General features: G+C 41.8%; 1 protein-coding gene across 3 annotated transcripts in view; it reads left to right on the forward strand.

Annotated features, from left to right (window-relative positions):
* Positions 1–18,624, forward strand: part of LOC120947131 (solute carrier family 22 member 15-like) — a 447,489-nt gene that overhangs the window by 146,093 nt on the left and 282,772 nt on the right. For all 3 annotated transcript variants that reach the window (XM_040362147.1, XM_040362150.1, XM_040362149.1), the window contains one exon: positions 131–216. In XM_040362147.1, the coding sequence (XP_040218081.1) occupies positions 131–216 (86 nt within the window). The remainder of the gene's footprint in view (positions 1–130; positions 217–18,624) is intronic.

Consider the following 18,624-nt stretch of genomic DNA (forward strand, 5'->3'; position numbering starts at 1 on the left):
AAGTGAAAAATAATTGAATATATTTATTTTTAATAGGTTGACGTGTTTGTTTGCTAGCAGTCATTCTGCTTTGTACATTATCTTTGTCTTAACCATCTGATTACTAATGGGCCTGAATTTTTTTTTTCAGGTCTGGACGAGGAAAATCCACAGCTGGCTTTCTAATGTTTGCTGGACTTGCCTGTATATTTACAATGTTTTTACCAGAAAATAACAGTAAGTAGAAATTAAGTGAGAAGGCAAACCAGTATCTTGTAAACATCACTCACTGTACATTTGTAATATTTTTCCGTTCCTTGGGACTTTTAAATGGTTAAGGTGTTCAGAATTTTTTTTATATCTGTCCTTATACCTGACTGCTGAGCTAAACAAATTATGCCTAAATTCAAGAGACATGTATATTCTTATTTTAATTTTGCTAATTTCTCAAAGTTCTGTGCAGTAATTTTGCATGAAGAACTTCTGCACTTTGCAAGAGTTTCTGTTAATAAAGATCGTTCACTCCTGTTATCTTTCTTTGTGCAAGGTGACTGGACTTCTATCTGCATACTCCCTTGGTTAGTTCCCTTTGCTTTCACCCTAGTAATGTTACAGAGTGAAGAAAGCAGGCTAATAGAGTGTAGGTTTTGTTACAGGTATGCCTTAAGATTAAGAAATACGCACAGTTGGGATCGACATGAAAGAAATATACTGTATATTTCTTATACTTGCATGTAAAATTGCCATTTTTATTAATTTTGCCCAAAATTCTGGTATGGCTTCTCAACATATTTCACATTTGCTTTGCATTTAGCTTTATTTTTATATTACAATATTAACCCTAAGGCCTCGTACACACCAGAGGATATCCGCTGGAAACGGTCCGCCGGACCGTTTCCAGTGGATAAATCCTCTGGCGGATTTGGATCTGATGGCTGTACACACCATCAGATCGAAATCCGCGCGGAATACATCCGCGGTGACGTGTCGCGCCGTCGCCGCGCCGTCGCCGCGACGATGACGCGGCGACGTGCGCGACGCTGGATGGTAACTACTTCCACGCATGCGTCGAATCATTACGACGCATGCGAGGGATGGGAGCGGACGGATTGATCCGGTGAGTCTGTACAGACGACCGGATAAATCCGCTGGACACGATTCAAGCGGATAGATTTCTTAGCATGCTAAGAAATTTCTATCCGCTTGAAATCGATCGGCTGGACGAATCTCCACGGATAAATATCCGCTAGGCTGTACAGACGACCGGATTTGTCCGCTGGAACTGATCCGCGGATCAATCCCAGCGGATAGATCCGGTCGTCTGTACGAGGCCTTAGAGAACTCCTAGGTATTTGAGTTTACTGAACAGGAATGATCCACACAGCAGTTTGGTACATGAAGTATTTAGGAAGAGGGCGTGAAATGCATATCCCAGGTCTTGGTGGAATTTTAGTGGCCGCTCCTGCTGGCTCCATTGGTCTCTAGTATTACACTCTTGGCGGCTTGCTGCCCCTCTCTCCCTTTTTTTTATATTTCCTATACTTCCTACTGAAAACTAACTTGACTCTCCTGGTATTAGAAAAGACAGAATAAGAACGTATTTCTTTATAAGGTTACTATTATTATACAGGATTTATACAGGTTTGCAGAGCGATTTACAACATGAGGACAGACAGTACCGTTACAATTCAATTTAACACTGTAGGAATTGGAGGGTCCTGCTCGTTAAAGCTTACAATCTAGGAGGGGAGGGTCAAGTGATACAAAAGGTAATAACAGTTGGGGATGAGCAGGAAAGGAGAAAATTTAAAGTACAGTTGTTAGGTGGGGGCAGAATGGGCTTCTCTAATGAGAAGGGTTTTCAGAGATCATCTAAAAGTGGACAGAGTAGGAGATAGTCAGACAGACTGGGCGGGTTACTATTAATATTCTGCAGGATGTTTTTTCTGAAAGCCTGATTTGAATGCATTTTTTTTTTATTTGTTTAGCCAAAATTACCAAATTACTGTTAAAAGTTTTCTAAAGAACATTCTACTTGCTGAAGCTGTAGATGGTTGCAATCCATCCTTCCCCTTGTCTTCCCAGTGATCAGATAGTTTGAGCATGCTTGTTCCCTATCCTAGGTCTATACCACCTAGATAAATTCATGATGTCATACTTTATTACAGCATCATGACTGAGAGTATGTAATGACTTGTCAGTGAAATAGAAATTGAGAGGCGCTAGCTCATGAGTGTTCATAACACTAAAATAGTTGATTATGCAAACAAAGGGGAAGGGGATGACCTATGTATAAATGAGTGAATGTAAATAAAAAAAAAATTAAGCAGTTGAATGTGATTAATAGTGACCATACATAATTAATTATACGCAATGTTGAAAAATCAATTAATAATAGTGCACAAAAAGTCCTTTAAGAGATTGGTGAAAATTGTGCCAAAAAGAAAGTCCATGTATATATAATATAAAGTGGATCCTCAATGTTAATAGATAGAAGATATTCCACCTTCACCAACATAGAGACAGACCACCAAAAGTGCTCATGGATGGCACCTTACCGCAAATAATGGACCGCTTTAGTTAAAAAGGGGTCACATAAGCAAAGTAAAGATAGATTTCCAGGCTATGATCTCGCAGTCTTGATACCGCCACACTCCAAGCCACATGAAGTATTAAAACAAGAAAAAGAAATTCGCCATAGAATAATAATGTTTTATTTGGATAAAACAGAAGAACAAACGCCAAATAGCCTCTTACTTGAAGGGGTGCCTAGCCCTGGCACTGAGGTTGAAGACGTGTAGTTGTATGGGGAGAGGAGATGTAATCCCGACGCCGCCAATGGAGCCTGCAGAGCCGCGATGGCGTGCGTTCCAACCCTCTGGAAAGGGAGAGCCAGCGGGACCAGGAAGTACGTGGGTCGAGCGTGACCTGTAAGCCTCGACGTACGTTTCGTGAAGTTGTGACGACGTATATATATGGTTTGGCGCAAGATTTTTTTTTTCAATGACTTGTCAGTCATAGCAGTGAAAACAAAGGATGGCCGCACTTTCATAAACTATGTAATTACAGTTTATTCTGGAGACAAATAAAAGCAACAGCAATCAATGGTATACAGACAGGAGGAAGTAGGTGACGCGTTTCACACGACTTTCGTGCATTGTCAGAACCTTACAAAATGCAACCACTGTGTGTGTGTGCGTGTGTGTGTGTGTGTGTGTGTGTGTGTGTGTGTGTATATATATATATATATATATATATATATATATATATATATATATATATATATATATATATATATACACACATATGTATCAAAATATCACATGTAATCAATTAGTGATTGTTCTTATTCAAGACAGACACATAACTCCAAATATGTCAAAGGAATATTGGCTTCTCCAATATAAATAGACTTGTATCTGTAAAATAAGATACATTTATATAAATATTTCTAAACATAGACAGAACGAAAAAAGAAGAAATAAATATAGCAGATGTTCCTATTAAAAGAACATAACCTACCAGTTTATGGACACAAAATTAATATGTATGTGTCCCATCAACGTTTCCATATTATAGGTGGAATATCCAACTATATATATATATATATATATGTATATAGCGGTCTGCTACTTTTTTAGCCGGCGCTGCTTTAAGTTTAGAGGGTAGTCTGAGAGTAAGTTGACTCAGACCGTATGATTCTTTCCAAATTTGGGTCTCTGTTTCAGCCATGGCTGTACTGTGAGTGACCACTATTGTTGTCTGGGGTGCCGTTACCACCCCGGGCCAAGGGTGGCAACAGTTTGGTCAAGGCGTTTTGGGCGTTCCCCTTCGGCAGCCAATCAGTGGGAGTTGATCGTCCCACTGTGCATGCTGGGGAGGAGTACTTAAGGGACAGATGCCATTGGCCCGGGGTCGTCGATCCTGGTCTGTCGTCCCACCACCCCCCATGTGTGGCCCTCCTGGCTGGGGGTGAGTGTCCGTGTTCCTGGCTCCAGGACCACGTTGGTCCAGGGTTGTGATCTACCAAGTAGGCCCGGTAGTCAGACTGGGTCTACGTTTGCAGAGTGGTCCTGTGCCCTCCGTCCTGGAGGGAGGAAGCCACTTGATGAAGAACCTGTCTTGGAGAGCACCGAGCATGAGGCTGGTATCTCAGGAGAGGCCTTGAACTTCATCGAAGGATGCACTATTACTGAAAGGCTGAATGATGCCTGTCGGTTCTAAGCTTACAAGAAGCTGATCCGGGTGCTGAATCTGAATCCTGTGTTGAGAGGATTTTGGAAGTATTTTCTTAAACCTTTTGTTGTGTATGCTCACCCAATTACAGACACATCATCTCCATAAAGTACTATTCTATACTGCGTAAGCAATTGCCTGCTCAGTTTTTCCCTTCTTTTCATTTTAATAATCTAAAGGACTGGAGTACCTTATCTGTTCTGGAAACTGTCCAAACACATCTATTCCAAAATAGGAAGCGATTGTCTCACATTATGATAGTGGTGCATTATTTAAATTTTTTCTATTCTGTGTTATTTATTCTATGTTGTATTGTAATTGTATGGATGTTTATTAGTGGTTTTAATTTGTTTTATTTGGTGATATTGGATGCTATTGGAAATGTTATGTCTTGATCTGTTCATTGTTGTGATCCTGTGTGGTCTTTGTGCCTCGAGTTGCAATAATTTCCCTTTGGGATCAAAGTATTACGAGTCACGGTGGGCATACCTCCATAGGGGTCATCAGGGTCTGGGAACCATAACAATGGACCACAGACTTTTACCTGTACCTGCAGCTAACTACACTTGTTGCCACAATGAATGCCCAAGCAGGATCTAATGCCCAAAACCACACTACAGGCTGTCCAGCATGGGGCCCAGGTATGATTTCTAAAATATCACTGGGGTTACACCAATCCAAAAGCACTACTTCTATAGTTGTAGTAGAAGGCAGAGGAGAGTAGATTGAAGAATCCAAAATTAAATAAAGGGCCCAGAAAACTGGTTAAGCATTGAAAATATCCTCATGGGAAGAAGAGGTCAAAAACCTAAAGGACAACCAGGGTACATTAGGGGTATACGAGTACACCTGAGGAGCTTGCTCAGCAAAGCTTTTGCCAGTGTCTACTCACCAAAAGGTAGCAGCCTACAACCAGGGTATATGAATATCCAGCCTGTGTCCTGCACTGTATGACAAGGTAATTTAACTTGTTGACAAAGTCCCTTAAAAAATGTAGCTTTAAACTGATCATTTTGTTTTAAGTACATTCCTTAACATCTTTCCGACAATGTAACGCAAGTGTGCAGGGGCAGGGAGGGTGGGTCTTAACACCCACATGCGGCAAATATGCTTTAATGGCAGCCAAGGTTTCTGTGTTGAGAGCCGCTCACTGTGCAGTTGACCTAACTGTCAGAGACAGCCATCTCCTGCTTATGTGACCACTGTGACAGCCAATCACAGAAAGCACAGGATTGGGAAGTTTGCCCTACCTGCTGGCGTCAAGACCCAGTTACAGGGCAACCAGGAGGGGGTGCGAAGGTGTTAACCTATCCATCCACAAAACGTCTTATATCTCCCAAAGCAGATAGGTTACTGCACCTAAAATTTGACACTCATGCCCCATCACTGAGATGAACTGGGACTCTGGCTGCTGTTGGAATATTGAAACTCCATGGAAAAGGTTACAAACCAGATATCTTGTCAGGCCTGTTTATGACTATGCTTCCTTTAGAAAGATCGCAATGTAAGCAGCAATCAACCATAACTGAAATATCATAAATTGCCCCTTAGTACAGTATGTACTGTATCTAGTGCAAACATTAGTGACAATGAAGAAGAAAAAAAAACGCACACACGTTAAAGCCAAACTTCATAAAACTAAAAGTCCTCATTTGCAGTGAGGCTGTGCTCGCACTGCAAGGGTTAACTGCTCAATAAATGTCTAGAGGAGCACTTTTACTTACCTGATCCTCTGCACTTGGGCGTTCTAAGGTCCTCTTAAATCATCATGACTGATGCAAGGCCAAGGAGTAAGAGAAGGAATAAAAATAGAGATTACATGGAAGGGGAAGGAAAACAGGGGGTGGAACAAAGAAAATGGAGAGAAAGAATGAGAACACAAAAAAAGACCGCTAGAGAGAGGGATGGGGGGGAAAAAACAAGAAATTAGGATAGCGAGAGATAAAAGAGAAAGAAAGAAAGAAAGAAAGAAAGAAAGAAAGAAAGAAAGAACAAAGAAAGTGGTACATACTAAAATGTGCCATAAGGGGTTTTAATACTGTCCAAGTGGAAGGGAGTGCTAAATGTCCATGGGTTAGGGGTGCAAATTACTTGTCTTGCCTTAGTTGCTGACAACCGACTCTACGAAAATAATTTTACTGTTAGGTGTCCCCACAAATTGGGAACTGTTATCACAGCACTAGTAAGGTTGAGAACCACTGCTCTAAGGCACCAAAACTTTCCAAAAATCAGACTTTACAACATTTTTGCCACAACGCACAATGGTGTGTTGTAATGCATTGCAGCCCATTGCAAAGCATGTGCATTGTCTTCGTGCATTGGGGTGCTATCAAAATGGATGTCACTGCAATACTTCAGAACAAACTGTATACCATGTGTTGCAATAAGCTAATGCATGCTTTCTGCCTTTAAACACAAGTTGCTAAAGCTTATTACAAAGCTACTACAGGTTACAAGGTACATGGTCTTTGTTGTAAGCCAGATCCTACCAAATTTTTTTTATTTTGTTTTAGACAAAACTTTGACTGAATAGAATTTCTGTCAGGTTTTTATTGTTGTCCTAATCTTTATTGGGGAGATTTCTCCTCCATTCCTGTCAGGACAGAAAGTGATAGAAAATCCCTGTAACTAACACAGACATGGGTTTAAAAGCAACAGACAATTAAACACTTGTGGAGCTGCACAGCACAAAAATGCTATGGTACAAGGTGGTTAACATGATCAAGAGCCATCAAGCAAACATCCCACCACGCCAAATCACTCTCCTCTAAACTACCAGGTGTATAGATATAAAAAAAAAACATTATAACTAAATGTTTTCCCTTTTTATAAGTGATCACATTCTCCCTGTTCTCAGCTGCATACAAGCTGGGGGAGGAGAAGCAGGACACGGAGCTTCCCAGTAAATGGCTGTACAGCGGGGGCGTGTCAGGACAAGTCTGATTGGAAGATCGTAAGAAAATCGCGATCTCGATTCACCCGCGATTTCGGGTGTGGCCATAGGAAAGTCCCCGGCTTCAGCCAAGCTCCGGAGCGGCGGCCATCTTGGTACACCCGGCGGCTGTCTCATCAGGAAGTGACGTTTCCTCGCCGCCATCTTGCTCCACCCCACACAGTAATGATAGTGAGAAGGGGGCAAACGGACATCTTGTTACACCCAACAGTTATTTTCAACACAAAACGGAGCTTATGTGCTTAAATACAGTGGGGCAGATCCACAAAAGGATTACGCCGGCGTATCTACTCATACACCGGCGTAATTTTACATTTCCTGCGTCGTATCTTTGTTTTGTATCCACAAAACAAGATACAATGGCATCTGGGCTCGATCCGACGGGCGTACGTCTTAGTATGCCGTCGGATCTAAGCTGCAATTTTTCGGCGGCCGCTAGGTGGCGTTCCCGTCGAAATCTGCGTTGATTATGCAAATTGGCTATTTACGGCGATCCACGAACGTACGTCGGCCCGGCGCATTTTTTTCTGTCGTTTGCGTTCGGCTTTTTCCGGCGTATAGTTAAAGCTGCTATATGGTGGCGTACACAATGTTAAGTATGGCCGTCGTTCCCTTGTACAATTTTAAATTTGCGTAAGTCGTTCGCGAATAGGAATTTGCGTAGAATGACGTCACCGTCGTAAGCATTGGCTTGTTCCGGTTAAATTTCGAGCATGCGCACTGGGATACCCCCACTGCATGCGCAGTTTAAAAAAAACGTTTACGTCGGGTCACAACGTATTTACATAAAACACGCCCCCGTTACATCCATTTGAATTCCGCGCCCTTCACCGCAAGAGATACACTACGCCGCCGTAACTTACGGCGAGAATTCGTTGAGGATTCAAAGCAAAACAAAGTAAGTTACAGGGGCGTAGTGTATCTTAGATACGCTACGCCCGGCGCATTAATGCGCTGTTGTACGAGGATCTACCCCAGTATATGTAAATCTGACGGACTGTTTACATGTAAATTTTAAAAGCAGCAGCAAACCTTACTTGCTAATGTGACAGAACGCCTCCGATTTTCACATTTAGTTAAATCTGAAAATCAGAGGTGTTCTTTCACATTAGCATGTATGCAAGATCAGCAGGTTTGCTGCTGCTTTTAAAATTTAACATGTAAACAGTCCGTCAGATTTACATATACTGTATTTAAGCACATAAGCTCAGGTTTGTGTTGAAAATAACTTTAAATAAATACATTTTTGAGAATCGCGATCTTCATTCTATACAAAAGAATATCGATTCTCATTTTTCCCAGAATAGTGCAGCTCTAGTAGAGAGTACACTGAGAACCGACCACTGTGTGCTCTCCTGCTTATTGTGGTCAGTTTTTAATAGGAAAGCAAGGGGACTAGCAGGAACACCAGACATTTTACACAAAGGAAGCAATACAAAGAGAACTGGATTCTTTCTCATACAAGTGCATGTTACAGCAGGCACATATCAGGAATATGAAGTATTGAGGTAACAAACGCTTAAAGTGGAAGTAAACCCTCAAAAAAAAAACATGCAAGAGGGCGAATAGAAGTGCAAGCGCCTTTGTAAATAGTCTGGGGCCAGAGGATAAGCTGAATGGAAGTATGACAAATAGGAAGCGTTTAAAATGAAAAGAAGGCAAAATCTGAGCAGGCAATTGCTTACTCAGTATAGAATACGACTTTATGGAGATGATGTGTCTGTAATTGGGTGAGCATACACAACACAAGGTTTAAGAAAATACAAAATGTATTAATATAAAATAACATGACATAGTCATAAAACCACTAAGGCCGGGTACACACGAGAGGATTTATCTGCGAAAACGGTCCGGGGGACCGTTTCCACGGATAAATCCTCTGGCGGATTTTGATCTCATGGTTGTACTAACCATGAGATCAAAATCCCCGCGGAATTCCGTCCGCGGTGACGTGTCGCGCCGTCGCCGCGATGATGACGCGGCGACGTGCGTGACGCTGTCATATAAGGAATTCCACGCATGCGTCGAGAGCACACAGTGGTCGGTTCTCAGTGTACTCTCTACTAGAGCTGCACTATTCTGGGAAAAATGAGAATCGCGATTCTTTTGTATAGAATGAAGATCGCGATTCTCAAAAATTGATTTATTTAAAGTTATTTTCAACACAAACCTGAGCTTATGTGCTTAAATACAGTATATGTAAATCTGACGGACTGTTTACATGTTAAATTTTAAAAGCCGCAGCAAACCTGCTGATCTTGCATACATGCTAATGTGAAAGAACACCTCTGATTTTCAGATTTAACTAAATGTGAAAATCTGAGGTGTTCTGTCACATTAGCAAGTAAGGTTTGCTGCTGCTTTTAAAATTTACATGTAAACAGTCCGTCAGATTTACATATCCTGGGGTAGATCCTCGTACAACAGCGCATTAATGCGCCGGGCGTAGCGTATCTAAGATACATTACGCCCCTGTAACTTACTTTGTTTTGCTTTGAATCCTCAACGAATTCTCGCCGTAAGTTACGGCGGCGTAGTGTATCTCTTGCGGCGTAAGGGCGTGGAATTCAAATGGATGTAATGGGGGCGTGTTTTATGTAAATACGTTGTGACCCCGACGTAAACGTTTTTTTTAAACTGCGCATGCCGTGGGGGTATCCCAGTGCGCATGCTCGAAATTTAACCGGAACAAGCCAATGCTTACGACGGTGACGTCATTCTACGCAAATTCCTATTTGCGAACGACTTACACAAATTTAAAATTGTACGCGGGAACGACGGCCATACTTAACATTGAGTACGCCACCATATAGCAGCTTTAACTATACGCCGGAAAAAGCCGAACGCAAACGACGGAAAAAAATGCGCCGGGCCGACGTACGTTTGTGGATCGCCGTAAATAGCTAATTTGCATACTCAACGCAGATTTCGACGGGAACGCCACCTATCGGCCGCCAAAAAAAGGGCAGCTTAGATCCGACGGCATACTAAGACGTATGCCTGTCGGATCGAGCCCAGATGCCGTCGTATCTTGTTTTGTGGATACAAAATGGATACGACGCGGGAAATTAAAAATTACGCCGGCGTATCAGTAGATACGCCGGCGTAATCCTTTTGTGGATCTGCCCCACTGTATTTAAGCACATAAGCTCCGTTTTGTGTTGAAAATAACTGTTGGGTGTAACAAGATGTCCGTTTGCCCCCTTCTCACTATCATTACTGTGCAGGAGTGTGGGGGGGAGCAAGATGGCGGCGAGGAAACGTCACTTCCTGATGAGACAGCCGCCGAGTGTACCAAGATGGCCGCCGCTCCGGAGCTTGGCTGAAGCCGGGGACTTTCCTATGGCCACACCCGAAAATCGCGGGTGAATCGAGATCGCGATTTTCTTACGATCTTCCAATCAGACTTGTCCTGACACGCCCCCGCTGTACAGCCATTTACTGGGAAGCTCCGTGCCCTGCTTCTCCTCCCCCAGCTTGTATGCAGCTGAGAACAGGGAGAATGTGATCACTTATAAAAAAGGGAAAACATTTAGTTATAATGTTTTTTTTTATATCTATACACAAATGTTTTGCCTTTCATTTCTATTTTAAAGTGAATGAGTTGAGGCAGATTTTGGCCTTATTTATTTTATTCCAGAAACCTTTGTCTTTGAATTTTCGATGTTGACCTTTTATTTTCCCCATTGCACCTTTTTTAAGGTGTTTCAAGGATAAAATTGTGACCACCCCAAAGAAAGTGCTGTCCATTGTCTGGACATGATCAGAGTTGTCAGGATTTCTGACAACCACAGCTTCTATCTGACAGACTATTTGTATTGCCAACAGTCTCTCATAAAGGTCCCCCTGCTTCTAAGTACACTATTGCTAGAAGCATAGGGCAATTTTTTGCAAGCGCAAAAAATAAAAAAACGCAGAGGTGATCAAATGCCACCAAAAGAAAGCTCTATTTGTGGGGAAAAAAAAGGTTTGTCAATTTTGTTTGGGTATAGCGTTGCACGACCACGCAATTGTCAGTTAAAGCGATGCAGTGCTGTATCGTAAAAAAAAAAGCCTGGTCATTAGGGGGCAAATCCATCCTTAAGTGGTTAAACTACAATATAGTTTGTCTAGTGGACGTTCCAAAAAAGAAGGTGAGGAATGAGGTGTCGCATGCAGTGTGCCCCAGCGAATTGTGAGTGTGGTAAAATTGTTATAACAGTGGGGAGGGACTTAAAAGCCATACGTACAGAAGCATAGGACAATTTATTGCGAGGGCTTATTCTCTCAAAGTTAAAGTACCTCCAGTACCTATACATGCTCACTCCACCACATTGTTTGGAGTTTCATTTGCCGATATCAATTATCTGTTGCCCAAATTTCTATAGCTGCCACCTGGTCTTCGGTAATACTTACTTTCTCCAAGTTTTACCAGATGGATGTCTAGTCCAATGTGGATGCAAACTTTGGGGCAGATCCACAAAGAGAGTACGCCGGCGTATCTACTGATACGCCGGCGTACTTTCAAATTTCCCGCGTCGTATCTTTGTTTTGAATCCTCAAAACAAGATATGACGGCATCTGGGTTAGATCCGACAGGCGTACGTCTTCGGATCTAAGATGCAATTCTTCGGCGTCCGCTGGGTGGCGTTCCCGTTGTAATCCGCGTTGAGTATGCAAATTAGCTATTTCCGACGATACACGAACGTACGAGCGGCCTTTGCATTCTTTTATGTCGTCTCTAGTCGGCTTTTTCTGGCGTATAGTTAAAGCTGCTTTTTGGTGGCGTACGCAATGTTAAGTATGGCCGCCGTTCCCGCGTATAATTAAAAAAAAAAAATTTTGATTGCGTAAGTCGCCCGTGAATCGGGATTGGCCGTAATTTACGTCCACGTCAAAACAATGACGTCCTTGCGACGTCATTTAGCGCAATGCATGGCGGGAAATTTAGGGACGGCGCATGCGCAGTTCCTTTGGCGCGGGGACGCGCTTCATTTAAATGAAACGCGCCCCCTACTCACCGATTTGAATTATGCGCCATTACGCCGCGAGAGATAGACTACGCCGCTGTAACTTACGGCGTGAATTCCTTCTGGATTCGACGCAAACAAAAGTAAGTTACTGCGGCATAGCGTATCTCAGATACGCTGCGCCGGGGCAGATCTTTGTGGATCTGCCCCTTAGGGTGCAAAGTTATTTCAGCTGTGCTCTGAGTTAGATTGCCTTGTTGCCCACACCTCTGATTCATTGCTTTCGAGATTAAGATAATTGGAATTTTGACTTACCTGTAAATTCCATATCTTGGAGTTCAGTCGTGGACACAGGCCACCCACCCCTCTATTGCTATGGTACTCTGCATTGTTTCCTAAAACAACAGAGTATGTGAGTGGGGTGGAGTTATAGGAGTATGCCCGGGGAACGTGTTCAACAAAGTGTTCAATCACCTGAAGTCTGTGTCCTGTACTGCACCTGAAGATATGGAAAATACAGGTAACTCAAAATTCCTTTTGTCTGATGGTAACTGTCATCTAATGCAATCCAGAGGAGCAAATCCCTTTTTTTTTTTATTTCAGGGAGTGGTTCCGCTCGCCGACAAGCTTACGTACATTTACTGTGGCAGGTTGGCAGAGCTGCGCGAATCGCTATTCCTGTATGGGTATCTGGGAGCATGCACATGGGTTGGGCAGACTCTATGTCCGCTGGCGACTTGCGATCGCCAAGTACAGGCAGAACGGGGAACTGCCAGTGTAAACAAGCGGATCCCTGTTTTGACAGGGGACTGGTTAGCGATCTTCTGTTCCCAGTTAAATAGCCTGGTAATTAAGGGGGCAAATCCATCCTTAAGTGGTTAAACTACAATATGGTTTGTCTAGTGGACATCCCAAAACTTGAAAAAAGAAGGTGAGGAATGAGGTAGCGCATGTAGTGTGCCCCAGCGAATTGTGAGTGTGGCAAAATTGTTATAACAGTGGGGAGGGACTTAAAACAAGCCTACGTACAGATGGTCAGATGTATGTAATGTACAGAGTGCAGGTCTCAGGAGTATGTATATCGAAGAATGCAAGGGTCAGGATTGGGTAACACACAGAATGCAGGGGCCATGTGTGTGTAATGTACAAAGTGTAAGGGTCAGGTGTACGTAATGTACACAGTGAAGATGTCAGGTCTATGTAATATACAGGGTTAAGGAATGGGTAGCGCACAGCAAGCAGGGGTCAGATTAAATAATGTGCACAGTGCAGGAATCAGAAGTGTTTTCAGCTCAGAGCACAGCACGCCTTATGATTTATTTTACCTCCACCGCCTTTAGGCTCATGCCACAATTCGCCTTCGGGCTCTCTTATTCTCCCCTATCCCCTCTGTAAGTATGCTTCATGTGCATGCTAGATCCAGGGCAGTGAAGGACCTGGTCAACATCACTGAAAGTGAAAGAACTCATGAGAGACTGCTGCATCATCTACCATAAAAATAAAGGTGTCCATAAAGAAAAACAAGTTATTGCGATGATGAAGTATCACATGTGGCCAGTGAGCAAATAGTGAATCCTGATGACTTCTGTTTACATATTTACCAGACATGAAGAAACTCACTGGGGGTTATTTACGAAAGGCAAATCCACTTTGCACTACAAGTGCAAACTACAAGTGCAAAGTGCACTTGGAAGTGCAGTCGCTGTAGATCCAAGGGGGACATGCAAGGAAAATAAAAAACAGCATTTTAGCTTGCACATGATTGGATGATAAAATCAGCAGAGCTTCCCCTCATTTCAGAGTTTCCCCTCCGATTTACAGTGACTGCACTTCCAAGTGCACTTACAGTGCAATTTCAAGTGCACTTTGCACTTGTAGTTTGCACTTGTAGTGCAAAGTGGATTTTCCTTTTGTAAATAACCCCCAATGTGTTTATCTGCCACCTGTAGGAAGATCACAAGCTTACCACTGTCTATAGATAGAACAGCAATATGCACTTTTGAAATATCCTTCACAATCCATCTTTCTCTACCACTGTTAAAAACGACAACTGTACTTCTCCACTCCACCAGGGGTTTGCAACACATTCAAATCCACAAGAAACCACCAGATGCAAGAAAAATTCTCAGTATTTAATGATGATCCCAAATGCATGTACAGATTAAAAACATCCACATAAAACTAGATATCAAATGTCACTTGGTACACTAAGATAAAAAGCCGCCAGTCCAGCTTGGAGTGGTTGTAGGACCTCTAGCAATTCTGCTCTGCTCAACGCCATTTTGCGTGACAGCGTGTCATTAGGAGTCTCTATTGAACATAAAAGAGTGACGGCAGAAAAAAGACATAGGCCCAGATTCTCGTAGATGGGCGTAAATTTGGGCGGGGGTGTAACGTATCTGATTCACGTTACGCCGTCGCAAGTTTTTCAGGCAAATGCTTTATTCACAAAGCACTTGCGGTGTAAGTTGCGGCGGCGTAACGTAAATCACCCGGCGGAATTCAAATTTGGCGGGTAGGAGGCGTGTATCATTTAATCGATGTGCGTCCCCGCGCCGATCGAACTGCGCATGAGCCGTCCATAAAAAATCCCAGCTAGCATTGCTCTAAATGACGTCGCAAGGACGTCATTGGTTTTGACGTGAACGTAAATTATGTCCAGCACCATTCACGGACGACTTACGCAAACAACCTAACTTTTTAAATTTTCGACGCGGGAACGATGGCCATACTTAACATTGACTGCGCCTCATAGACCCAGGGGCAACTTTACGCCGGGAAAAGCCTAACGTAAACGTCGTAACTTTACTGCCTCGGCCGCGCGTACGTTCGGGAATTCGCGTATCTAGCTAATTAGCATACTCGACGGGGAAATCGACAGAAGCACCACCTAGCGGGCAAAAACAAATTGCAGTTAAGATCCGACGGCGTAAGAGACTTACGCCTGTCGGATCTAAGGGATATCTATGCGTAACTGATTCTAAGAATCAGTCGCATAGATACGACGGCGCTAGGCAGAGATACGATGGTGTATCTGGAGATGCGCCGTCGTATCTCTTTTGAGAATCTGGGCCAAAGTGGTCGACCCATCAAGTCTGCCTATTATTTTTTTTTTTTTTTTTTTTTAATTTATACATTTATTTTTAATAATTTTTTTCAATTCATATGTTTTTTATTTTTGTTGGTAACATCTGTTTGTCCCAAGTTCGAATCCACTTACTGTTGACTGACTCACTACCTTTGCTGGAAGTCTATTCCAAGCCTGATCTACTCTTTAGGTAAAATCATACTTTCTAAGATTTGAAGTTTGGGAACTCTCGCCACCGCTAAAGGTGGGAAGTGGATTGTTGACAAATCTTCATTTGGGCCTGATTCACACCTGTGCTTTTTTGGTGCTTTTTGCAGATTTGCACTACAGTTGCTTTACCATGGTTTCCTATGGTTTCCTATGGAACACGTTCTGTGGTGCGGATCTGCAAGGTGCGGGGAGGCCTGGGAATGCATGGGTGTGGATCCAGCCTTGGTGATTTCACTCCTTGTTGTCAGCTAGGGCTTTATTCAAAACCTTTTCAAGTGCATAAAAGATTACTATTAATTTGAGAATAAAATCTATGAATTGTGGTGCTGTTTCATGTCACATAAGACATATGTTTTTGATGCTCAGTAAAACCGTCAAAAGAAAGAATTCCATTCATTATGAATGAGTTTGTATCAATGTATAAGTATAGAAATAATTGTATTCTAATTAATTAAGCCTATGTAATGTTTTCTTTTTGTTTTGGAATTTTGAGAAATGGGGAAAGAGGGTGTATTTCCTGTGTAGGGTGGGATTTTCAAGCAACCCTGAATTTTACACACACAGGATAGAAATAAAAAAGAAAATGATTAATAACTGTGTAAAACTGAAGATTTGAGGTCTCCTCCAGCTATTTGTGAACATGTGATGTGATGGCCAAAAATTGTGTCATGTTCTTCTGTTGAAGCTACAGTAGTTAAGGGCTCATAAGGAAATAACTGAGGAAAGGCAATGCATAGAATGCCAATATTCATACACATAGGTGTAAATGGGTCCTAAAAAGGTAAATGTATTTTTTAGTGCGCTTATCCTTTCATCACCACCACTTTGAATATAGTTACCTAGCCCAGTTGTCCCAGTCATTTCAACATTTTCAAACACCAGTATTTTTTCTGAGCCTTTTCTGTGTGTGCCCCCTTCCCCCATGTACCCAAAAGACAGACCTCAATGTTTGATGACATCACATTTGTTGTTTTATAAATACATTTTAATTTCATATTGGCACTTTACATTTTTTTTTTGCAATTGTTCATACATGTTTGGCCGCTGTAGTGCACTGTGGTCTTGCCTTGTATTTTTGCTATAGCATCCAATAACTTGGTATACATTTTTAATTTCCTACGATGTTAAATGTATCTGCCTTTCAGCAACAAGGTTCATTTTAGACAACAGTTTTTTTTTTTTTTTTTTATAAATATTTACAGGAAGAAAATGCAGTATGTGGCACATTTAAATAGGAAGCATTTCCTTTTTAGCAATAAACCTTGTAACAGCTGTGTTGACATTGACTTCCCCAGACTTATGAATAGATAACCTTGCAGAGCCATTTAAAAACCACTTCTGTCCTCAACAAGCACAGTGGTCCATACTTAACATGTCGTCCGTGGAACGCCTGGATGAGCAGCTCTGCAGATGATAAAATGACTTGGTGTACATAAATTGAATGTCTTTCTCCATGATAAAGGAAAAAAAAAGGCATGCCAGTCACCCAAAGCAGTGTATGGGAAAACCATAATTTCATCTGAATTCATGTGCTGTCAAAGCCATAGTTCCTTAGCAAAGGCCATAATGTATAGTGTAGAGCACGACTACACGAAAGAGATTAAAAGCTAGTGATGATCTCATACAAAACTGTGCATTGTGTAGTTATTTTAGACAGTCTTTTTTTTTTTTTTTTTAACTCCTAACGCTTAGAGAAAGAAACTACTAGAAATATTACGAATTTGGTCAGGCAGTCTGATTAAAATGAGTAGTTCTGGAGGAAAAGGGAGGAGAGCAACACATCAGTCCTTTTGTAAAAATGTAATGGTAACCGTAGGTTTTAGGTTTGCAAAGTGGAAGTCCAGTGGTTTCTCTCTCCCCCTGTGATATATAGTGATTCGATTGCTAATGTAGCATGTTACTGTGATAAATAAAATGTATTTATTTCTAGTTTAACTCTTGGGATAATTGCACATTCATTGTATTATTTATTGGTGGGAACCATATCCTAAAGTGATACTCCAGCACATTAAAATGTATTTAAACTAATTTTAAAGCATAAAAAAAAAAAACTCTTGCTACAATACTTGCCACAGTCTAGTGATATTCATCTTCTGGGTTGAATGGCAACCAATGGCATTCATTCCACTACCTGTGGGCCCAGGTTCTCATGGATTACAGTACTCCTGAACTGAACGCTGCTCACATATCATTGGATGTGCTCCACTCAGTCCAGGAGGAAGGACCACCTTCTGGCACAGAGATGGAAGAGGAAGCACCTGTGAGGTCATAGACCTGCTCTGAAGAATTCACATAAAGAGGTACAGTATGTGTAAGGTAAAAAGAGATGTATAGGGTATTTTAAAAAGATTGTGAGGGTAGAAGCTTTTTGCTCCATTCAAAAGTAATAATATGAAATTGGATAGATGCTGACCTTTTTTAGATACCTGTTTTTTGCTGAGATCCCCTAGAATATTCAGGTACCCCTTACAACCACTACTGTCATCTTCAGATTCAATGATAGGCAGATGGTCTCATTAAACTTTATATTTACTGCTCTTGAGATTCAGTGTCATTCTTCTAAATGTCATGGGTTCTTGGATGAGTATACATTTCAACCTGTAATCGACAATTAGTACTGATATGTCAGATTTCTGTTGACATTGTCTTCTGTTGAGAAGTAGAAATTCTGATATTATTATACATTTTACTTTTTAGCTTTGGATAGCAGAAGGACGGGTTAGAACATTACCTTAGTATTTTATTGCCATCTGTTTTCCTTTTGGAGAGATTTTCCCCTTTCCTAGGATGTCACTCGGCCAGGTAGTGAGCAGTATCTCGGCAGAGAGGACATAGACAGCAATAAAACCAAGACAGAACTGCTCTGTAGCGGCTATCATTTCCTTTTAGATCATTTTAGGGTTGAGATGAACAAATGTGTTCCCAGACATGGCAGGTTCGAAAAAATCTCATTCAGTCTGTGGAAAATCCTGCAGTTCATGAATCCTAAATGCTTGTTTCTTCAAAGATCAGAAAACAGTATGGGGTATGACTTGTCATGCAACGTCGCAGGACAAGTCGCATAAGTGTGAAAGGGGCCTAAATTTGAAAGTACATTGCTAATCGTTTTTATGCTATGACAAACGGGGACAGTTTGGAGTGAAATTACCCTTGGTTAATTATTTACTGTTTTCCCATCAAAGTGAGTTATTATAGGTAATAATTAGTGT

This window comes from Rana temporaria, chromosome 8 (assembly GCF_905171775.1).
Source record: "Rana temporaria chromosome 8, aRanTem1.1, whole genome shotgun sequence".
Lineage (NCBI taxonomy): Eukaryota > Metazoa > Chordata > Amphibia > Anura > Ranidae > Rana > Rana temporaria.